The sequence below is a fragment of the Eutrigla gurnardus genome, assembly GCF_963514095.1.
Source record: "Eutrigla gurnardus genome assembly, chromosome: 3".
NCBI classification, from domain to species: Eukaryota; Metazoa; Chordata; class Actinopteri; order Perciformes; family Triglidae; genus Eutrigla; species Eutrigla gurnardus.
In genome coordinates, this window is record NC_139917.1 from 14517156 (window position 1) to 14540816 (window position 23661).

Consider the following 23661-nt stretch of genomic DNA (forward strand, 5'->3'; position numbering starts at 1 on the left):
ACATTTCAATTAATAGGAAAACTCATGGGTGTGGTATCAAAGGCAAGATTTTGGTATTGTGACAATAGCAAAGTGAGTAGAGTTGAACCAATCCATGCAGTGGAAATGAGCATACGTGTTGAGCACAGTTGGGCGACTGTACTATGATGGACTCTATTCAGTGTCTCCATGTGGTGTTCACATCACAGAAGCTCATCTGTGTGTGTGTCAGTGGCCATTTTCCAGTTCAGGCTTAGATGTTCTTCCTATGGGACAACTTTGTGTTGACAACATGGATGTTTGTTTCAAGTTTGCCATTCCAACTATAACACTTGTTATTTTACACATTAATGACCTCATTATTTTTTATGAGACGAGATCAAAGTAGTATAATTACCTTTAGCAGCAGATGTGTCTGCTGCTGTTTGGTGAAAACACGGAAGAGTGTTTGATATTCACCTTATGGTTGCTGACACTAGCTGCCTTCAGACATCGTTCCCTGATACTTTCATTCTCTCATGAGCGAAATGCAGTTGCGCAGCCCATCGTTTACTCTTGTCATGTCTTTCTTTAATCATATGCCTAACCTCTTTTACTGTGACTGTGCCATTTTTAAGATGCACTGCTGTAGCTGGATCTTTGCTGCTCACATAGCAGCGGTTCACATGTGGCTTTGCTTGGGCCCCGAGGGTGGAGGGTTGAGGGAAGGGGAGGTCTAAAGGGCATTATGCTGATGATGAGGCTCTTCAGCCGCCGCTGTACAATAGGTTGTATTGTCTGACACCAGCAGCCCAGATCACATTCAGTTCACTGTGAGTTCATTTTCCTCATCCTGGCCGGAGCATGTTGGTGACCACACCCTCACCAACCAATCCACCCAGCTAGCTAGCCCACCTCAGGCTGGACGGTCAAACTCCATATGTCAAGTGTGGTCACCAACATGTGGAATCCCTCGTGTGTTTAAACTTTCAGTTTCACAGTTGATGGTAGCAGCTGTTGTAAGATGATGTTTCTCTATGTTTCTTTATCTGTCGTTCACATCTCGACTTCCCTCTGTGCAAACATCCCATAATTCTCATGACCTCATAGCGATGTTCCCCTGCATTCCTGCTTCACACGGACCCCTCCTTCTCCCCAGACACACACACACACTCACACACACACACACACACACACACACACGTGTGCACCAGCAACACTGAGCTCACACACTGTCACGACATCACCTGTCGGCCTTGGCCAGTCAACCCTACCCTTTCTGTGATTTCGCTGGGAGTGCTGGAAAAGGGAGGATGAGCAGGAGCAAGTGGGTCACTCAACCATTTATTTGTTTTTTTTCTTTCCATGAAGCAGAACGTTATGTGTTCATCAATACATCTGCATCAGTACATATGTGGTACCTTTCTTTTTCATCTTTTAGCCTTTTAAAGTGTCATTATATAACAGTAGTAATACCTCACTTTGCCTCTCGCATGGCTTGTCAACACCAGCAGCTTTGCACTCTGACATACCTTGACCCTTGACCTCTCCTCATTATGCCAGGGCCCCTGGGCCACATGTATCAATCCCAGCCCCATCGCTCAGCGCTGGCATGCTCTCTAAACAGCCACTCAACTTGGCTAACTATCTCTGGAGCTGCTGGAGGATTTTTTTTGTTGTTGCATAAATTAACAGCTTAAAGTTTGTTTCAAAATGTAGAAACGGATAGTTAAAGCACTCCTTTCTTTAACTAGAAAAGACAAACGTAATGGAGACTTTATTGAATTGATAGTTGTTGTTCTGGAGAACCTTCTGGCGAACAAATTAAAATTGTTTAGTCTGCCTCGAAATACCGCGCCTGTAAAACCCAACATTGAGCTGTCACATGCTTTCAGTTGTTGCATTATAAGGTCAAATGTCTTTTTTTTTTTGGTAGGAAGTAATCAATGGAGAGCATTATGTTGTTAGTTCTGGGAGGGTATGTGCTCTTCCCCTAATAGTAGATATTTGAAGCTGAGGCAATAAAAGAGCTTTATTGAGAAGTTCACTGGAGAAATAATCAGGAAGTTGCATGTTTTGACAGGGATTTAGTCAAGTATGTGTGTGTGTACATCTGTATTTCATTGCTTTGATAGGGCGTTGGTGAATAATTTGTGCAAGATTTGGCCATTAAACTGCCCCCACCCCCCGCCCCCTCATAGCTTAAATGCAGTTTTTAATTTGCCACCCCTTAACTATACAATGTTCTCATCCTTCTGCATGCATAATGGCGATTCACGCATGGGGACTTCACCCACAGCAGGGGGTCGGCTGGTAAACGGTTCGCGAACAAAGCAATATCGGCCAGCATAATGGGATAAACTAGGCATGGTTCCCTAGAGCTCACACTGCAACCAGAAAGCAAAAGCACTGATGTGTCTAAGCCTCATTAGGCAGTCGGAAGATCCCTCCATGTTAAACTCAAAAGCTCAATGTGTTAATATGACTACATTTAGGATATATTACTTCACTATCTGGTTCAACAGGTAACAAACCATAATTTCAGGGTTAATTTTCTGTTCCAAAAAAACTTTTCAAGGCCTTAGAAGGTGTCAGTTATTGTGGCCAACAGGGAAAGAAAGTGTCTTGCTTGCCATGTCGTCATGGATTAAGAACTTTTAGTCCAGTTTTTTTCCTTGTAGAAAGAGGATGATCGCCAAAAGTAGTCTCTCATAATATGTTGGCCATGTGTTCCCAGGTTAAACCAACCTCACTTCCAATTTTACCACAGAAAGTCCCTGGTGGACCAGGGCATGATTTGACACATGTGGTCTTGAGCAAAACACAATTATGTTGTGTTAAATGAAGAAGATGACAGACTGGCCATATTGTGGGCTCCAAAGAACTTTTTGTCAAATTTAGAAATTCTGTGGTTTTACCATGCAGTGTGGCAGGATGTGGTGACCAAAAAAATGAAAAAAATGTGTGCATTTAATGTAAGTAAATGGTGGAAATGAGCAGCAAAATTGTCCAACAAAAGAGAGAAGGATTTTGGCTGAAGGAAGCTGCGTGGTCTCCGGCTGTGACCACAGAAAAGGCTGAAACATGCTTATGACGGATATCCAGATGAATGTACAGTATCTGTCAGCATAAAGCTGCATCACTCCATGTAATCAGGTAATGAAGTATGAACATCAGATAATCAAAGTCACATAATCTGTAGCATGCTTAAGTCAGGCTTGTTAAGCCAGTATAGAGCGGGTTACCGGCTTTGAGCTGTTGCTTACAGAATGGCTGCCAGTTTTCTTTTTTTGTATAGATTAAATTATAACTGTCCTGTGCAGTTATAGCCAGATTTTTAATGACTGCATCAGTGGGTGAAGGGCCGGAAATAGACCACAAATTGACACGGATGTGCATGGGTGTTCTGTTTGTACTATACTTGGTGTAACTGTGTGCACACAGACCTATTTACACACGTTTGTCTGAGTGCATGGCTCACACCTACTGCCTGTACGGCCGTATGTATTTGGCAAATGACAAAATTTACGTCCCATTGAACGTCAGTGTTGTGAATGTGAAAAGTACTGTAACATAACTCTCAGAGTATCTATCTCCGAAACTGACTTACCTATTTGGACAACATAGAGTTGTGGCTACTAGCATTGTCGCCTCACAGCAAGAGGGGCCCAGGTTCGATTCCTGGTTCGGGTTTCTTTTTCTTTGTTTGCATGTTCTCCCCATGTAGCGTGGGTTCTCCCCCAGGCTTCCTCCCACAGTCCAAAGACATGCAGGATGGGGATAGGTTAAGAGGCCGTCCACACGTACCAAAACAAAAAAAAGTTTTCTCTGTTTTTCCTTGGCGTCATTCAAGAAAATCTGCATTCAGACGAATCCACTGAAAACGACTCGGCACGCTGTAGTACATATTCCAGGCCCTTATGTGGCGCTGTTTCTGCTACAAAAGTACACCAAAAATGCAGAAGAAAAGATGGAGCTTGATCGGATGTTTGCCGTTGCAACACGTGAAAGTTACGGCTACTATCCACCCGACCACCCGATCAATAAAGACCTATAAGATGACAATTTGGCCCGTATAAACGATAAGCTTCAACAGCTGTCACCCTAAGGACCTTGACGAGGCGTTTTCACACGTTGTGATGGATTCATTAGAAAACTAAATGCCTACATTCATGGGAAGTTTGCTAGTGGTTGTTTGTTAGCATCATAAAAAAAGTAGCAAATCTGCGACTTTTTCCCGGAATATCGCCCTCCTCTCTCGGCTCCATTTTTTTTTCATACAGTGGCCCTGATACGCCGTCGTACAGATGAGCAGAATATCTGCTACGAGCACGTAGGGCGCTGTTGTTGTTGTTGTTGCGAAAACGCCGGATCCAGGTGGACGGCCGGCCGAAAAGCACAAGACTTGTGCGTTAACGCACAAAAAACGTTCCGTCTGGACGGGGCCTAATTGATGACTGTAAAATTGCCTGTAGGTGTGAATGTGAGGATGATATTTGTCTGTCTCTACATGTCAGCCCTGTGATTTTGGGCGATGCAGCAATCCAAGAAACGTAGACCGAGGTGCTTTGTTTATTAGAATATAATGAACAGTTTGTAATTGGTCTTCCAGATTTGCCTGATCATTGCTGTCGTTTTTAAAGCTTTACATTTAGTAACACTTGCCAAACGTTGTAGCACATATGTGCTAAAGATGCTGCTGCTACATTCCAGTAGTCATATGTTTCAGTGTAGTACCATAGTTTCTCTTACTTCCAACGCTACATGAAGAAAACATTTGCTGGCCTCTGATGATTGGTTCTGGACCAGTCATGAGTGTCAAGTGATCTACCATGTTGCCCTTCTGTTATCTTGCTCCCGCCCCCCATCCTCCTCCACTCTTGTACCCACTCCCACTATATCTCCCTCCCTCCTGTCCCGGCTACACACCAGCTGCTCTCCTCCTCTTCGTCGGCTTCCTCCCCCTCTCCCTCCCGTTTTCCCGTTGGTGCATGGTCGGACCCCTCCACTGGGGATAATTAGAAGGAAAGGACTTTTGCTTTTAAGTGATGTTGTTGCTGTCTACCAAATACACTCCACACTCACAGGCGTGTTCACCTTACTGAATTGGTTATTCATGTTTAAACCTGGTCTGTGGATATATATTGATGAATACTGATGGTGTTGGTCTGGCATGTTTCCACAGACCGATAACATTTAATATGTCTTGGAGAATAGAGATCACAATCTACAAATAACGAACAGCAGATTGCTGTATGAATTGCTTGTGACAGTTAAATTCACGTTGCAAATGTGCAAATATTTGCCAGCATGATTTTGATAAGATCTTCCATTGCAGTACAGATGGTCTTTGTCAGAGTCGGTGTGTGTGTGTTTATTTTGTGTGTCATACGCGGAGGGTGTGACTTATAAGATATAAATAGGTTATGGGAGTTATTAAAGTCTCCCCATGAACAATCCCTCTCATTAAATAAGGGTGAAGATCAAGTTGCACTGATAACTTTGGGTCCATTGGGAGGTTCCCCGTCTGGATGTATCCTTGGAGGGCTGGGTGGAGTTGCAGCCGAGTCTTTTTTTAATTATATCAGTTCAAAATGTAAAAGGATACTTGTTGTTTATTTACCATTAGTATTGCCTCATTTTTCTACTGGTGAGGTTTTTCTTGAAGTGAACCACACCCAGATAACCGAATGCCGCAATCTTTTACTGTGTAAAAACGCAGCATTATTTGAAGTTGAAAACCTGAGTTTAAAAGCGCTGCTCTGTGACAGGCTACATTTGAATATGGCTGTACACCTTCCTGCATCAGGGGTCGCAGTCAGACATCAGTCAGATATCAGGGGAGAGGGAGGGGAGGACAGAGATACAGGAACAGGATTTGGGTTTTCTGAAAACTTCATGTGCCATACTCCTTCCATTTTGTTATTATAGATTTAATGGTGCTCCGTTAGATCATGTGACAATTAACTTTATGTAACTCTGATTTCTGAAGGTAATTGGTAGAACCAGATCTTAGGCGCTTCATAGTTAATGTGGTGAATACATATGCATGGACCACTTTTAATTTGGCTATTTTTTTTAAGTTTTTTTTTTTTTTTTTTTTCACTTCACTAGTTTTGACTATATTGGACCATTACATAAAATCAAAAGAGAAAAAAGGGAATAACTTTACAAGGCACTTTCTTACAGACTTTATTTAACTTTTTCACATGCAGTGCTACTACCAAAGACCTGTAAGCAGACTTATATGTGTAAAATCTATGGAGTTCCCCTTTTAACTGAAATAAAACTCATCCTGATACGCTATCCTATTCCTGTTTCGTAAGGTCGGTACATTTCTTAAGTAAGTAATTTTTTGGGCGTTTCTTGAGATAGGTCAGTGTAGAGTGATGGGGATGACATGCAGAAAGGGCCGTCGGTAGGATTCAAACCAACGCGTCGGATTCAAACCTGGGGCCGCTGCAGTGAGCCAACTCTGCCACTGAGCTATCTGGTGCCCTCAGGCAGCAAAGTGCAGCGCGATGGCTTCCTCGTGTGTACTCGCAGCAGCTTGCAGTGTAAATAAATGGACAATATGAAGCCGTAGCAAGAGCACAAACTTGTGAGTTGAAACTTTTCCTCTGCGTTTTGTGTTTTTTTTTTTTCCCCCTTGATTCAGTTCATGTCTGAACTGTGAGTTGCAGCCACGGGTCACTTGAGTTATTTAACACTCAGTCAGTATGACGTCCGACCTTGCCTTTGTTCATCTCCTGCTCATTTGCATGTCGGCGAGCCTGAACGCAGTTGGACCGTTCGACTAATGGATGAGGAAAAGGAGGGGACAGGTGTTTCCTGGTGTGTTACCTAGAGGCTGTGCTCTCATAGAAACAGCTGGCAACAGGATGAGGTCATAGTTATTCTAACCAATGACATCCATACCCCCACATGCACACACCACCCTTATATTTCCAACAAGATGGTGTCTTATTTAGGAATCACTCTCTGTTTAGGGCGTTTGTTATTCGTGTACCAAATACTGATGAGAAGAAGCGCTCCCTCCTAACACCATTTAAATATCAACACTTTTTTTTAGGCTTTAATGAGAGTGAGCTCTCTCAGAGGACAATTAACTAAGCGTAGCCTCTGAAATTATATTTGGCTATGTAATTAGAGATTGGATTGAAATGCTTTTTCCTATCCCACTTGATTAAACTGTTGCTTACATTAAGCTGTGGTTACTCAATCAGGTCCATTATCTCTAAATACTTTATATAACCTGACTTAAACCAACCCAACCTCTACTTTCAATTTGGTTAGATGGCTTCTGCTTCACACTTATCAGCTAACACACCATTTAATCTGTTTTATCCCGTGAAATGTGTCGCTCTCATCCACATGTTTGTCGTCCCACACTTTTTTCCTAAAAATATGCCTTTATTTATGAGCAAATGCTTTAACTAATTGTTTATATCTCGGCCAGCGCCCCTGCAAAGCTGAGTGCATTCAACAATATTAAACAAGGGAATGTTGACAGATTTAACAGATTAAACTAAAATGATATAACAGGTAAACCCTAATATGAAAACTGCTTGTTTCTTGATTAAAATAAACTGCTTGTTTATTTTGCCCAAAACTGCTCTTGCACAACCAAGTTGAGTGTTTCCCAAACTTTTTTCTGGGGACCATAGCAACCTAATTCACAATAGGTCAATAGTGAAAAGAGCATTTTTTTTTACTGCCATTTCCGCATCACCTTGTATCATATTTAAAGGTTAATTAACCAATGCGTACACATGATTGATAAATCACAACTTTGTTTTCATGCATGTGTTATTGCAAACATATCAGTGTTCCCCCTACAATGTCATGGTGGTGCACCATTCTAATGGACAATACATGATTAATAAATAAAAAAATAAATAATGAGACCAAATAAATGTCTTTAGGTGGAGTAAACGGGCAATCTCATTCTTTTCAGAATGGTGAATATTAAAGCAGGCTGCGAACCGCTCACTAGCTGCACAGTCCTGCGCTGAACTGCTGTTTCTGTTTCAGCAGAACTGCATTTAAAAAAAACAAGTAAAATAACAACGCAGCTCTAATTATGGACCAAATGTACTGATAGAATTAGTCTCACCATCTTTTCTGAATCTGTCCAAACATCTCCTGTAATTCATTAAACAGACTCCACCAAAGAGAATGTGTTAAAGTCTTATTTTACCGTGTTTCTCAGTAACGAGAAGTGGATGGAAAGGAAAAACGGCAGTGAGAGTAACGCACAAACGCCACTTTGTCAAAACACACTGCTTTCTCCTGTGACTGTGGTGACTTCCTGGTTTAAGCAGCTTTCCCACGTCAACGTTGCACAAAACTTCATCTGAATTTATCATCATTTTGTGTGTTTTTGTTTTGGAAGCCTCTCACGTCTCCTGTGTTGCAGTACCACTCTCCACCTGAACTGATACTGATAAAACGCTGTTTAATGTGATACCTGGTTGCAAATATGAATAGAACTATCAAATAATTCACAAACACTCAACTATAGGGAACATCAGATTACAAATTGTACATTTTAAATTTTTACATTTTCACATTTTAATGAATAGAACAAATTTTAAGGGCCATGTTCTATTTTCTATTATTTCATGACATTTCTTAACGTTTTAGATATTGTCATGGCATTGTTACAGTATTTGTTTTACAATACAGGATAGGTAAGTCTCTTGTGAAATTTTAAGCTTTTATGTGTCTTAAAAATGTGGTTGCTTACAGGTGGCTAAATGAAAGATTAAATGTGGTTTTCATTTGTGAAGATTATCTTGCTGAACCAAATGTGTTGGTGTCGTAAACTTGTTTGCCAGAGATCTTATCTCGTGCACTAGTCGAAAATCCTGTTGACTTTTTTCATCCAGTGGGACGCTAACTTCCGGGTTTTTTGCCTACAGAAATATGTCACCCCTGCAGCGCTTTATGCATCAGACAATGTACATAAGGACAGTTTGTCACATGGTTTGCATGTGTTTATTAGGAAGTGGTTAGATCCTGTATGTCTGGCCGTCAGACAGCTTAGTGTTAATCTTTTCAGTTAAACCCACCTTCTTACACACATAGTCATCAACTTCCCGGTGTTTGATCCATTTGAACTCGCTTGATTTGAGGAAGACAAATAGCCGGCCTAATTACAAAAATGATTAAAAGTGCATGCCAGAATTTTATTGGGAAATGGCAGTTGCAGTTGTAATTTGGATGAGTCTTTTAGTCCAAAAGTGATTAATCCTGTTAAACCTCTTTGTACTGTACAACTTTCTGTTTTATGTATGTGTGTACATACTGGAAACTATGACTTAAGGCTCCATGTCCAGCTAACCCTGATATTTTAGTCTCATTTTTATTCGTTGGCGAAAGTGCCAATATATTTAGTCATAGTTTCTGTCATGGTGAATTACATTTTACGTAGTTATCGCCTCGTTTTCAGCAGTGGAAAAAAATGTTGTTAGGCCAAAATTATGACGAAAAAAACCCACTGTGTATCCAACAGTGTACGTACTGCTGTGAACCCTTCCCTCTTTTCCTCCCTCATCCTCCTCTCAGGGCTTCATCTCTTCTTCCCTTCTACCGCCTCACTCTCTCACTCCCTATCTGGATATCATACTCACCCCTGCTTACTTGCGTTTGCCTTAGAGAGGCAGGATTTCTGAAGGCATAAGTCACAAGTTGTTTTTTAAAAAGACAACATTGTGATTGTGATAATGAATTTCAAGATGCATGTAACACAGCTTATTGGCGTCTTTTACAAGAAATGGGCCAAAACATGTATGCGAGAAAGGAAAACGACGGCACTTTTTCAATCTTAACGTTTTGATTTTTGGGATGTCGATTAAATGTGCAGCCCTGTGTTGCGTGTGTTCGACTAGTTTACAGCAGTAGCACTCTGCCAAATGTGCTCTTGTGAACTCTTCTCCACCCATGAACACAAGCTCCCTGCCTCATCCTCCTCCTTCCCCTCATGTGTCTGATGTCTGTGTGTTTGGCAGTGAGTCTGGCCTCCCAGCATCCTCTCGCAGGCTCTTTTATCCATCGGTCGCCTCTGGCACTGCGGATCGACCACCCTCCCTTCCTCCCCCACCTGCTTCTATATCACTTTTTGGCTGGCCCTCTTTCTCTCTATCTCTCTCCCCCTCTCTCTCTTTCTTTTTATGGCTCCCTTGGCCTTTGTCAGTCTCATGGGGAAGGGTGGTGTCTGTCCCTTCTCCTCTTCCCTGCTGTCTCATCCCTCCCCCTGCTTGTAGGGAAAGGGATGACAAGAAGGAGTGGCAGCAAGGGAACGGAGGTGCTTTGAAACTAAACGGGCAACATGTCCCTCCCAAAGGCAGTTTTATTATTATCAGTGGGAGGAGCACGGAGAGTGCAGTGTAAAGGAACAGTTCAGACCCAATTTATCATGGTATGCAATTTTATCTTGGTAATTATTGGATTTTTAGACATTTTTTGATTGACATTGTTCATTTTTTTTCTGACATTTCAGAGACATCAACAATTTATCGTTATAAACCGAAGAAATTAATCTACTGAATAACCATTAATAGAAATAATTGTTATTTGCAGCTCTACACCGCCAGGCCAACCGTGTGAGTTAGCAGTTAGGTGAACTGGCTTGGACAGCGACTGAGAATGACAAACTGTTGTTGCTATTAGTCCAGTTCTTTGATTTATAACCAAATACCTTCAAAGCTAATGACATTTCCATTAACCTCAGTTGTGCTTTGTGGGTTTGGGAATCACTAGAGGCCTCTCCATACAATACTATATCATGATACTTAAAGGAAATTATTTTATTGCAGATTTAAACATTTTTACAGTATTGCAGTAACATATATTGCAATTTATTGCTTTAACTGAACTCACTTCAGTGATTTTTATTGCAGCCAAATGGATTTGTCAGTCAAGCAGACAGACTGACCAACACTCATAAAAGACACATTACACACCTGACTCTACGTAGTCCAATTTCACTGATTTTACCCATGACAGCAATGGGAACAACTCTAGTGGACTGAAAAAGCAATTGTTAACAAAACGTTAGGGCGATACTTGAAATCTGTATATCAATACAATATTGCCACAAAAATATTGCGATACTTTCCTGTGTTGTTTTTCCCGCACAAACCTGCTAAAGAGTAATCTAAGATGTTGAACAAGACACATTGCATCATTGAGAGCACGTTAGCACGCTGGCTTTTGCTTTAAGCCCAAAGCATCGCTGAGCCACAAACACACATATGAAGGTGTGAGGTTTCCACCTAACAACGCTCCTGTTTTAAATAGGTTCGGTCTCATCCCTGTGGTATTCAAGCTAAAACAAACAGTAGAGACTGATTAGGTGGAGACATGGTGAAGGGAGTGCAGTGAAACAAGTTCCAGTCCAGAGAATTTATCTCTTTGCTACCTCTCCACGTCTCTCCCTGCTCATCGTTTACCTTTCCCTTCGACAACCCCCCCCCCTCCTCCTTCCCTGCCAGGTCTGCTGTTGTCACCACTCGGGTGTTTCAGGAATGCCTCCAGATGTTTTCTTTATAGGACTCATCCACGCATGCGCACACAGACATATTTCCTATCTTGTGCTCTTACATGGCGTGAAGCAGACCTCATTTTGACTTCAAGGTGGAAGTCTGTATCCAAACCATTGCTCCCCGATCCCTTCCAAGTGAACAGACCCAGGAAGGGCTCACATTCTCTCTCTATTCTCATGCTTTTCACGAAGAGCGACAAACCCAAACTGACATCAGATCCGTGCTTCACTGTAAATCAGCCACGCAGACCTCTTTCTATCTCTTTCACTTTAGAGTTAACACACACAGGGGAGTAAAATACAGTAGGACTGGTGTTGTTGGAGCAGCTCTGCAGGGATGTCTTTCCACAAAGTTCATCTAGGCAGATCCCCCCAGACCTGTCAGAGCAATTACACAGACATCTCAACCCGCACAGAAACACTCATGTAGTCCAATAACACGCATGCACAGTGCCTTCAGACTTCTCACAGGAACAAGGACAGCACCAAAAGAGCTTGGTTATTCCGTGCTTCTTTAATCATCCCTATCTTGGGATTTATCTGTTTCATTCTAGCATTCATATTTCTAATTTTGGAAGAAGTCTACAAGACTATGGCTTCTCACATTCTGTATCTGCACCTGTACAGAGACTCACTGTACAGAGGTGCTGGAACGACTTTATAGTCTTGCTTCCTGATTTAAACATCTAAAAGCACTTCTATTTTCAACATTTTTAAAAAGTGACATCATCAGTCAGAAACATTCAAAATCATTTCAGATGATTTTATACTCGGAAATGTTACTGAATCGGACATAACGGAAACAATTAACCTGATAACGTGAGCAAGTTGTTGTCCAAAAATGCTCTGAATATTTAATGTTTAATGCGTTATGACAACCACACTAAATCTGATGTGATATGCAGTTCAGTTGTGTAGTTGGGTACTTCGGCTCCAGTAGTGTTCGTTATAGATCCGAGCACTTGATTCATTTCTCATGTTTAATCAATTCGAAGAATAAACCAATCAGATAGTTGGTTAATCAAACATGGATTTTTTTCCATTTGATATCCGTGACTTTCTTTTTTTACCTTCAAGGCGATTTTTAATTTGAAGTCCCTGCACACGCAGTAAACCACACGGGTCAGTTTAATTATTTTAGCTGATTAAACCGTGTGACTGTGTGGGTTTGCAGCAATTGTTAATATTAAATATTGCAGATCTGTATATAGTCAACCCTTCTAAATGCGCCGCTCCCTCCCTGTCTAAACAACTTACAGGACATACCAGTTTTCACCAACGGCTACAGAGTGACTAAACCTGCTTCATTCAACACAATATCAGTGCATGACTGCTTTTTCTTTTATTTGTGCTGTTCCGGTTTTACTGGGCTCACAGACCTGTATGCTGAGAACAAGTTTTATGAGAAACAGAGTTTCTTAAAAAAATGTCAAGCTCACTTTATCTTCCCTAATAAAGAGATCTTCAAAAGTGTAGCTGCGTCGTGAAGCCAAATTTCCACTTGAGGCCTGTGTGTATGTTTACATTCCCACCCGGATTAATTTCAATCTATTACTTCAAGGGTTTCATCTGTGCTCTTTCTACATATCAGAACAGATTGAGTATAAATTCCTCCCACGTTTCTAGGATTTGAGGACATTCGGGGCTGACTCCTTCACTTTAATTATCAGCTGACTGAATTTACTGTGAAATTGTAGCATTACATGAACATTACTGCTGACTACATTCTCACAGTTATACACTCTCCTCCTCGTGACGGGACACTCCCCAACGTTACGTCAGGCTTGCAATACACTGATGGAAACCCTGATAGATTAAGCCAGGCACAGACACACAGCTGACAAGCTCGTGGCTCAACAAATGAATGTGCTGGAGACGTACTTAGTCTTACCTGTTTTGCACAAGCACTGCAGCTGGCGATAAATTATGTATTTAACCTTTTTGTGCATAAGGTTATCATTGCAGCTGAGCAGCTTATTAGGTTCAACTGATTGTCACGTTGTAGTTTTACTAGTGCAAGTACATGACCATCATGTTGTACCTGGTTGTAATGATTTCGGTGTCTGCTAGTTGGGGGCGTATTAATTGTGTTGTTAAAAATTTGAGTAGTTGTTAGTAATATATATTATATTGAGCATTCAAACTGTTGCTCGCGTTTATTGACTAAGACTATGGCACATTCACACACTTTGTTAGATTTAAAATTGTATTCAGGAGTACACTCAAAACATTTGGGGCTTATGCCCCAGCACAAAGACCTGCAGGTGACAGCGGTGGCCAAAGGATGATTGATGGCTGTAGGGGCATCCTCACTGACTCAGCAGGGCAGGGATTCGACAGTGATTGATATGTGTCTGGACCACTCGCTAAGCACGTCTGGATCACTTGGTAATTGACAGATGGCCTGCAGAGCTGAGGGTCCTCCCCCTGCTGATGAGGAAAATGAATGCCTCTGTGTGTTTGTTCTCTGGAGAATAGAGCAGCAGAGTAGCTGTTTCTTCTTTTCCCTTGCTTCCATTTCTCTCTCTATTCTGGGAAAGCTTCATTGGTTATGGATATGGAGCCACTTAACCCTGTACAGGCTGTGTTTACGCTCCAGCATGAGGATATTTGTCATGTAAACATCTACCTCTGTCCACTCTGGTCTCTTTATTATTGATTCAACCTTTGCTCTGACTTGCTAGATGTTGTCAGTCTCCACGGGTTTGACGGTATCCCATGGTGATGTCTTCAAATGTCTTGTTTTGACCAGCGGATATTAACTTCTCTAGCGTATGACACACAGAAAAGGAAGCTTAAGAAATCACTCAAACGATTACCAAATAGTTGTGTACAACTCATCTTGTTGCAACCAACAAACGAGTAGAGAGAGTATTCCTGTTTGCATAGATGATGTCTGGTCAGACTTAAAGACGAGTGAAATGAAAAATACATTTCCCCAGTTTTTTTTTTCCTCCATCAATCAACAGTTTGATAATGATTGGACCCCGATGAGGGTCAGAATCATGGGATGGCAGATGGACAGCTGCAAAAAAATATTTCTTGGGTTTATCTGAGACTTGTCATCAAATGTGGAGCGGCCTAAGATGGTCAATAAGCTCTGATGGTGACTTTCTGCTAATATGAAGCCAGTTATGTGCATGAGAACAAAACTGATTGATTGTAATCATATTGAACTAACACACACAGGCAGCAGATTCCAAACTTTCTTTTTACCAGACTGTCTGATAAATATTTTCTCTGGAATGTTTTGCACCTGGTGCTGTACACTCCGTGTGATTAATTTCAGATGTGGCTTTGTTTGTGTGTTTTGCAGCCTGTGAGCAATAATCCATGTGAGCATTAAACACTCCCGCCCAAGTTTTGCATAGCAAAACAGCAGCTTCCTGATGTGCTGTCCAACACATGTCAGGAGAGGGAGGGAAAGACACGAGCAAAGAGACCTGGAAAGAAAGCCATTTTCTCTGCGTAGGCCAGTCGGAATGATGCACCATATTGTGCCTTTTTACAGGTTTACGCTAGCTGATTGAAGCACATCAAATGAAACATTATGTGTGTGTGTGTGTGTGTGTGTGTCATTTCAGCCCTTTTTTATTTGTTTGTGTAAGATGAATGAGTTTAGCAAACTAGAGAGCTGGATACATAGCAAAGAATAGGGTTTCCTCCACATTTGCCGAGCTGTCAGGTTCATATGGACGCGGATCAAAGAAGTGAAGTGGCCAATAGGCAAAACAATGGCTGCAAGGTTGAGCCAAGATTATGAATAGCATGCCGTGAAAAATGATCCAGCTACCGTAATGGAAAGCAAATTACTTTCTTGAATCATTGTTTTCTGACAAAAATGCCAATTGTTCTGCATGCATTTTTGTTTTTAGTTGGTGGTAATTGGGGAAGGAAGTAGCGAGGAGATAGAGATCTAGGTGAGAAGGCAGAGTCAAGGAGGCAGCTCAGGTTGTAGGAAGACCTGGTGGTGGTTAACATGAGGAAAGGGCGTAAAGGTCAACCGTTGCCTGTTGCTCCGTGGGTGTTTGTGAAGGATCACGTTAGCTTGTCCCAGTTTTAGCTATTGCGGCCATGTGTTCCTCCAGTTGAAAAGTACCTCTGTTACCTCCATTTTTGCTTCCTAACAGTGTTTTTCTTCTCTGCCTGGTTTGACAGAAAATGATCATAGATAATGATGTGAATTTGGCGATAGCAATGTGCTTTCCTACACTGTGGAAACACGTCAAGATGTTAAATTGTTCTCCTTTTTGCAGTTGGTTTATTTGCTAGCTAAATTGCTAATTCCACATGCTTTCATGCTACAATTGTTACAGCGTTAGCTCTCGGAGTAATGGTCCCTCTGCCTCACTCTCACTGCCAGGAGGCGAAAGCTCTGAAGACTAGCTAGTTTACTAGCAAGCTCTGGAGATGGAATAGCTTGCTAGCTAACTAGCCAGCTGTCTTTCCTGGTCTGCCCTCCTGACGACGTATTCTGCTAGCAATGTAGGGGTTGGCTAACATGGTCCCTTTGGTTCATGTTAACTTTCTCAAGTAAAACTTGCTGCCCTGGAGTAAGTGACAATGCCGAGAGAAACTTCTGCTTTCTTCAGCCAATGTAAAAAAAAAAGAAAAAAAATCAAGCCTGTGTGCATGTGCAAATGTGTCCTATGGGTACCATATCAACCAAACAGGGACCCACTAATACAGACATGCCTAGTGTTTACTAGGTTATTATTGACGTTACTTTGTCAAGCATGATGATAAATTGAAGATCTTTTGATTTTTGAGTTGTTGGTTTTGAGAAAACAAGCCTAAAAAAAATTAGCCTCATATTTTTGTTGGTCAGGTATAGTATAGTTAAATGTAGCGCGAAGAGACTGGAGAAACACTGAAAATACTGTAATAGACTAGTCACTTTTCTCTCATTAATGAGTAGGGGTGTGAATCTTTGGCTTCACAGCGATTCCATTCAATTCACGATACAGTAGTTGGCGATTCGATTCAAGGACGATTTTTTATTTTTGTAATGATTCGATTCGATTCTGTAAACCACGATTCGATTCAGTAACTTGTAACCAAAATTCTATATCCATGAAATAAACATGCAATAAAGCGAGTGAGACTATCTGTATTCTTCTGAAAGGTGAAAAAATAACATATTTATTCTAGAAAAAAGTAGTCCTGCATAATATTTTATGCTGAATACAAAAATGTAATTAAACATTGCTCAGTTATTTTGAAAATGTTTCAATAGACTACATGCTGGCAGGGGAGAGTGTGTCTTAAACATATTAAAACATTAATCATAAGTAAGAATCACGATTCATCCGATTAAATGCATTTATATCGATTATTGGTGAAGCCAAAACGATTCATTCTGTTTATTTCTTTTAGCAGATCGATTTAGTAGAATCTATAGGACTAACAATCAATTCATCGATTAATCGAATGAATCGTTACACCTCTATTAATGAGCCATTTTGGATTAACTTGACTGGCACAGTTGTTGAACTACGTTTTTGCAGTACGGTTGATGTTCTTCCCCATTGCCCCATTTTTTTTTTTATCTCCTTCTTTGTTTCTCTGCTTATTTGTCTGCTTCAACCCTGTGACCCTCTCAGCTGTGCCTCACCCGTCTCTCTCCTCCCTCTCTTCCTGTCCCCATGCTGTTTCTCTTTGTCTGCCTCTTCTGTCGCTGCTCGCTCTCTGTCTGTCCCTCGCTAACCACTTCTCTGTGTGTTTTTCAGGAGCGTTACTGGACAAAGTGGCTTTTGCCAGTATGTTTTTTCCCGTCTTCATTGCAGATGGTCCAGTTACTGATGATTGTCCATTAGTACAACCTATGAGTATTACTATGTCGCTACTAGCAACAGACTTAATTGTACCCTCAGAAATAATGTGTTCTTGAATTAACCGGTCATTGTTTTGATTACTTAACATCTAAGGTTGTAGTATTTAGTATTATTCTCTCTTCCCCCTTGTCCTCTTTGTTCCTGTATTACCGTATTTCACCTGGCTCCCTCTCCCTGCCTGTCAGCCAGTTTGACAAGAGTAGGAAATTGTATTTCCTTGAAGGAAAGTGGCTCATGTGGACTACTAGATTACTGTAAATCCAATAGAGAAGTGTGTCTGTGTCTGTGTCTGTGTCTGTGTGTGTGTGTGTGGTGTGTGGTGTGTGTGTATGGTGTGTGTGTGTGGTGTGTGTGTGTGTGTGGTCATAAGACAAATCTGATAGCTTCAGCATTCTTAACTGCTGTGTTTTTGTTGACATGACATAAGTATGAGCATGTGTTTTTCCTTTGTTGCCAAAGCCTGTTCAACCAGGCAAGAAGAACTCCCAACTTTCACACCATATATTTAGTCAGCCAGCCACCCTGTTTCTGACTCGCATGTCTTAATGATAGGTTGAAGTAAAAGGGGAACTCCACCGCTTTTACACATCTAAGTCTGTAAATAGGTTATGGGTGGTACTCCTGCCTATGTGGAAAAAATAACGTTGTATTAGGGCCCTATGAAATCAGTTTGAATTTTTTCCAGATTCCATTTTTATTTTTTCCCAAATTCCGTGTTTTCCGTGTTATTTTTTTATTCTATTTGAATTCTTAGTGAAAAAGTAACTAAGTAGTATAAATTGTTGTGATGCCGTTTAAAAGAGTCACCTATCCATCCTTCCTCCAGTATAGAGAGGAAATTGCCAACCGTACACATTTTAATGCTTTGTTGCTGTAAAAAAAAAAAAAAAAAAAGTTTTTCTTTCTTCTTCCTCTTCTATTGTTATCTGTGACTTTGAACACTAGTCTGTCCTTCCTTCTCTGGTAGAAGAAGCGTCCAATCCCAGTTGTAATGGCATTTTCACTGTGTCGTATTCTAGAGCTGTAAGAGTACACAGATCACACCCTCTATAATAACACAGGCTTCAGTCCGAAATGGGCTGAGCTGCGTGGCCTCACTCCATAGGAAACGTTCTTGTGTTTCTTTGGAAATTGAAAGGGTCTTTTTTTTTTCGTGTTTGCGTGTGTTTGCATTCATCAAAGTCAGTATCTGTCCAACTATTTCAGTCCCTGTCATGTACGCTTGCACGACCACGCCTTTCCATGACCTCTGTGTGGACACTATCTCGCTACTGAGTGGTCATTGTCGCTCAGTAGGAAAACTCCAGGCATTGTCCTCACAATGGAGGACATGCTAATGCACACACACAAAATTGCACTTTACCCATGCTCTGTCTTGTCCCTCCTGTCCAGCCCGAGGCTCCTCTACACTGCTCCCACAGTCTGATTGCATTAGCCTCGCTTCGCACCGCTATCTACTGAATTAGCCCATGAGACCGGGATGAGTCATTCATGCCTGTTGGCTGTCTGTCGCCATCTTTGTAGTGTTTCACATCAGGGTTACAACTGAAGGGGGAAGTTGAGTGTTGTTGTTATTGTATCAGCTTTCCTCTCTTTAATTGCTGAGCTCAGTCCATTTAAAGGTGTCAGTCTAAGAGAGGTGCCTTTTGTGTGACTGGTTTGTGATGACACATCTTCTATGCAGCATACATATGTATGTCAGAACACATCCTGCTGCTGTTAACACATCTTTCACCCATGTTGTGTTGGTAGTGACAACCTAACAACTACTCCCACCAACTCAACAAATCACACATCCTGAAGGGCAAGCGTGACTGGACAATTGGCTGCTTTGTTTGGACCAGATATTGTGTTCTTTCTCTCAGGTGTATTTGCTGTAAAACAGAGGATACTGACAAAAAAAGAAAAGGGGACCGTTACATATGAATCACCAGAGAGATGCATACATGGACTAAACCCATGTTATAACATGGCATAATTCAGAAGGTTAATCATAGCTATTGATAGATTTCTTTGTAAAAGTATGGTTCCTCCTCTTGCAGAAAGAACATTAGCATTGCTGCCAATAAGCCCAGTCAGAGCCTCAAGTCTATCCAATCATATTGGATATTGGATAAATATTGGAGTGGGGTTTGTTGTTTGTAATGTATTTTTAAAAAGCTTTTAAAAGCATTTATATCAGGGGTGGATATGATTTAAAGAAATTGTATTTGTAGTGAAACGACTGTCAATCTGTTCTATTTAAAGTGGCAGACTGTACACACAGAGTCCCTGTCAATCTCTATATTGTAATTAATGGAGAAATGTGATGAGATCACAAAAGAAAATGCAGGATCTCATATCATGAAAATCCATCCATCTTCTCCAGCTTCAAGAATTGTGTGTGTATCCAGTAGAAGACAGCCAGTGATCTTGTGAGGAGCTACTGGCAGCTATGGGGAGTGGCTTGGGTGTGTGAGAGACGACACAGAGAGGCGACTGTTTCATTGAAAGAAGAGCAAAGAACGGCACTGATGTTTTTGCTCTTCTCCTGACTGGAGACTGGAGGAAGTCTGAACCATCTGTTCATCCAGTCACCTTCCACGTATATTTTTGATTCCAGATTCTCAGATGGTTCGCGGTGATACTTGGTGTGGTCAGGCTCGGTGGACAATGTTTCGTTGATGTCAATTTTTTTAATGTTATGATGCCGGCCATGTTATCCACCCAGAGAATCGTTTTTTGTTGCTACTGTTTACATTCCTTCTGCAAATTCAAAATGCATTACAGGAATGCATTGCTGTTTTTGTTTTGTTTGGCATGTTTTACTTGGACTCTAACCTCATTTTATTGTGCATACCTGTGTTGCACAATGACAATAAATGATCCTTCCAATACATAAACGCAGCAATCCATGGTTATACTGAGACACTGACCTCTGTTTAAGCAACAGCAGTTACTCCCTTTGTCACCGTTGTTGTAAGTATAAGCAAACATATCATTGGTGTTTCTTACAGTGCATGGAGGTGAAGCTGGTGGGTGGAGACAGAGAGGATTTACTGTCATATCACAGTGACATCTTGGTGGCAGCATAATTATGGGTTAGAAACATAATTATTTGAGAATTTTTGTTGGTATCCTTGGAATGTGTCAATGTTTTGAATACTTTCATTCAGCAGTAGATCATCATTTTACATGCTGAAAGGAAACGGGTCATTCATAATGATGATTGCCTCTTATATATAGTATTTTATTAATCGGAAATTGGTTTGGCTTAAGGTTGAGTTTGAAATGGATATTTTAAATGTCTTTATTGTGTCACATAGTAGCTGATTTTATTAATAAAATGGAGTGACATGGAGTGTGCTGTAGACATTACTTTAGGCTTTAGATAACGGGAAGTAAAACTCCCCGTCTTCTGTCAGTGTGACCTTTTTTTCCCCCTTATCTAGGCTTCTACAGATCTACTGAGGAGTGTTGAGGCATGAGTCATTTTAAGGCAGACTGACGGAAATCCACACGATAACATTACCGACATAATTAGTTTACTCTTTGTATACTGAAATTCCTCTTCTATGACAAGAAAACTCATTTTACCAAAGCTCAGTTGGTTGTCAGTGGTCATTCTGTAATGGCATCTTCTCCCCCTGTTGGATGTATTAAGAGAGCTGGGTACAACGCCACTGGCCACTCACTGTGCACTGTGACCCAAAAAGCATTTTCCCCATAAAGTTGATACATAATTATTAACCACGGGGCATTTCGTGGCAAGAACCGCACTGCATAGCTGGTGGAGATTGAGGCGATTGGTTATGGTTAGGCATTGACCTTGAGTACTTCCAGTACAGGGTCAGGGACTAGTTAGGTCATAGGACCTGAACAGGATAACTGTGCCAGTCCTACTGCCTCAAGGCTACGTGGGTGTGCTCACCAGTGGGAGAAAAGCAGTGGGATTCTTAATAACACCATGTGTAGCTGTTAGCCACAGTTTCTCTGTCTGTCTGTCTCAATTGTGTAATATCTGTGAATGATTAAATATACTTTATGGAGAAAATGTAACATTTTGGTTATGATGGACATGGTTGAAGCCCCTTCATCGTGCAATTTTGTGCTGTCGCACATGACAGTTGACATTCCTGAGAAGAAACATGGTGAAAGCCAAAACTGTGTGATTGCAGTGTGTCATGTCCACAGCCTGACAACCTGTCTGTCTATGTTATTCACAATTGATAAGTAGATGAAAAGCTAATTCTAGCAGTTTCATGTAAGTGAATGGAAAATGCTAACGCAATTAGCATCCTACGTAGTTTTCAAGGTAACTTAGTCGATTCCTCAAACTTTCTAACCTAGTGGGGTCCATTTAAAATATTTGGTCGTTGGTCCTTGGCAGGAATACGTCTTAGTTATTTGAAATGTAAGGGAGCTGTTGATCAAGCATGACATGATCTTGCTCCCACAAACCTAAGAAATGGTTTGAGCAGCTGTTTTTGAACTAGATTTTGAATATTTATGAACATTTATTTTCACTCAACTTTGACATTGTATGTGCATTTTCTTTACTAATACAAGCCAGGGTTCCTGAGGCTGTAACCCGAAAGCAGTTCCAGCACAGAAGCCAATTTTCAAAACAGACTATGTAAACAGAGACTCAACATAAATAAACGTGTCCTGTACCTCTCATGTTTTCTATTTCATATTGTTACAAATTACCAGGAACTCTTTCGTAATCCTGACATTCCTCAAAACCCAGACTGCAACCAGTATGTGATTACACCCATCTGGCAGATGGTGACATGCACCTGTAAGATCACTGATCGCCTTCCCGGGAAAAGGGGCCTTAAACCGTTTGCTCATTTTCTATTTTGAAGAATGATGTAGCTTTGGGGTGCTAACTCCACCCACCGCTATTTTCACATGAGGCTGTGATTGTATCCCATAGTCGTCCTATAGGGGAAGGGGAATGACCACAGTGGGTTGTAGATGTGGAGCCCAAAGGAAACAAGAGGTCAAGCAGGCAGCAGAAATGCGTCCCAGTCTTACTCTCTGGCTTTGATCCAATACTTCGAAAACGCATCCTTCCCTTGTTTCCGCTCTCAAGATCATTCACCGACACAAATGAGAGCAAAAAAACAAAACAAAAGGCTGTCACACAAATTCACTTAGAGCCAGATATGATTAATAGGTGTGCATAAGCAGCTGAGGAACTAAGGTTCTAAGCTTAATGCCCCAATCCAGGAATGTTTAGAGTCTCTGTCCCTCTTTTCTGTGTCTCGCTCTCCACTGACAGCAACAAAATCGCAGAGGAAACAGGAAAGGCCTGAGCAGCTTGGTGTTGGGACGGATATCCTCTTTTGGAGGCGTTCCCCCTCCTCCCTCACTTAACTCTCCCTCTCTTTATCTCTTTTTATCGGTTTTCTCCCCTCAAACCACTTCGCTCTCGGTGTGGCATTAGCTGTTTGGTCGAACTCAGGAGCGTACCAACGATTTCTGATCCTCTCTAGTTTTTCCGGGGTCTTTATATCTAAGTGAACTATGTGTTGGCATGGTGACGAGGAGGATGAGGACAGCTCGGAGGTGAGGTGTTGTTGGCTTGTTTGTTTGATTTGTGTGTTCCTGTAATAGTGGGCGATTTTAGTGATTAACGCTCTTGTGCTGTGTTCCTGATTGTGTGTCTGTCTTGTTGGGTCTCCAGTTCTCTGCTAGAACTGATTTTTGAAAAGGCGCAGGAAGTGAGTAGAAACTTGTGGAGACCAATTATTTGCTGGTACCAAGTGAGATTTTGAGATTTTAATGGCAATGCTAGGATGTAGGATGGGGCTCGCTCATGAGAAAAGGCTGAAAGAGGGCAATGGACAGCACGGCTCATAATGCACTTTGATGTTACAGTCTTGAGCTTTAGCCCATTTTGGCAGGCAGACAATATTCAAAATGGCAATTCTAATGGTATTCCTGAACTTCAGTGACCTGTAAGCTCATCTAGTAAGCAGGTGGACATTGGATATTAGATTTGAAATACTATCAACACTGGCTGAACAAGATGTATTTCATTCGTTACTGCTCCTCCTGCTTCCATTGTTAGCATTTTCAGTTTTGCCCAACTTTTCCATTCCCCCCAACCCCCATCACTGCCATCTCTCCCTCTCTATCTCTTTCCTCCCATTACTGCCTTATCCTGCTCACCATCTCTTCCTCTTCTGTCTGCATCACTCTCAACATCAACACCCCCTCTTACCAGACAGACTGTGTTGTAACTTAAGCCTTGTATTGTTATGATGATTATTTTGTTCATATCCACATTGCCTTACTTATTTCACTTCTTTTTTTTTTTACCTTCCCGCTCCT

At 41.4% G+C, this 23661-nt stretch overlaps 1 protein-coding gene across 3 annotated transcripts in view; it reads left to right on the forward strand.

Moving 5' to 3' along the window:
- The window catches only part of pkn1a (protein kinase N1a), a 49706-nt gene that overhangs the window by 6260 nt on the left and 19785 nt on the right, over nucleotides 1-23661 (forward strand). For 2 of the 3 annotated variants that reach the window (XM_084005041.1, XM_084005043.1), the window contains exon 1: nucleotides 22748-22893. The exons of the other annotated variant lie outside the window; for it this stretch is intronic. In XM_084005041.1, coding sequence (XP_083861167.1) covers nucleotides 22852-22893 — 42 coding nt within the window. In that variant the 5' untranslated portion in view covers nucleotides 22748-22851. Of the gene's footprint in view, nucleotides 1-22747; nucleotides 22894-23661 lie in introns of those variants that run through there. 3 annotated transcript variants of the gene reach the window in all.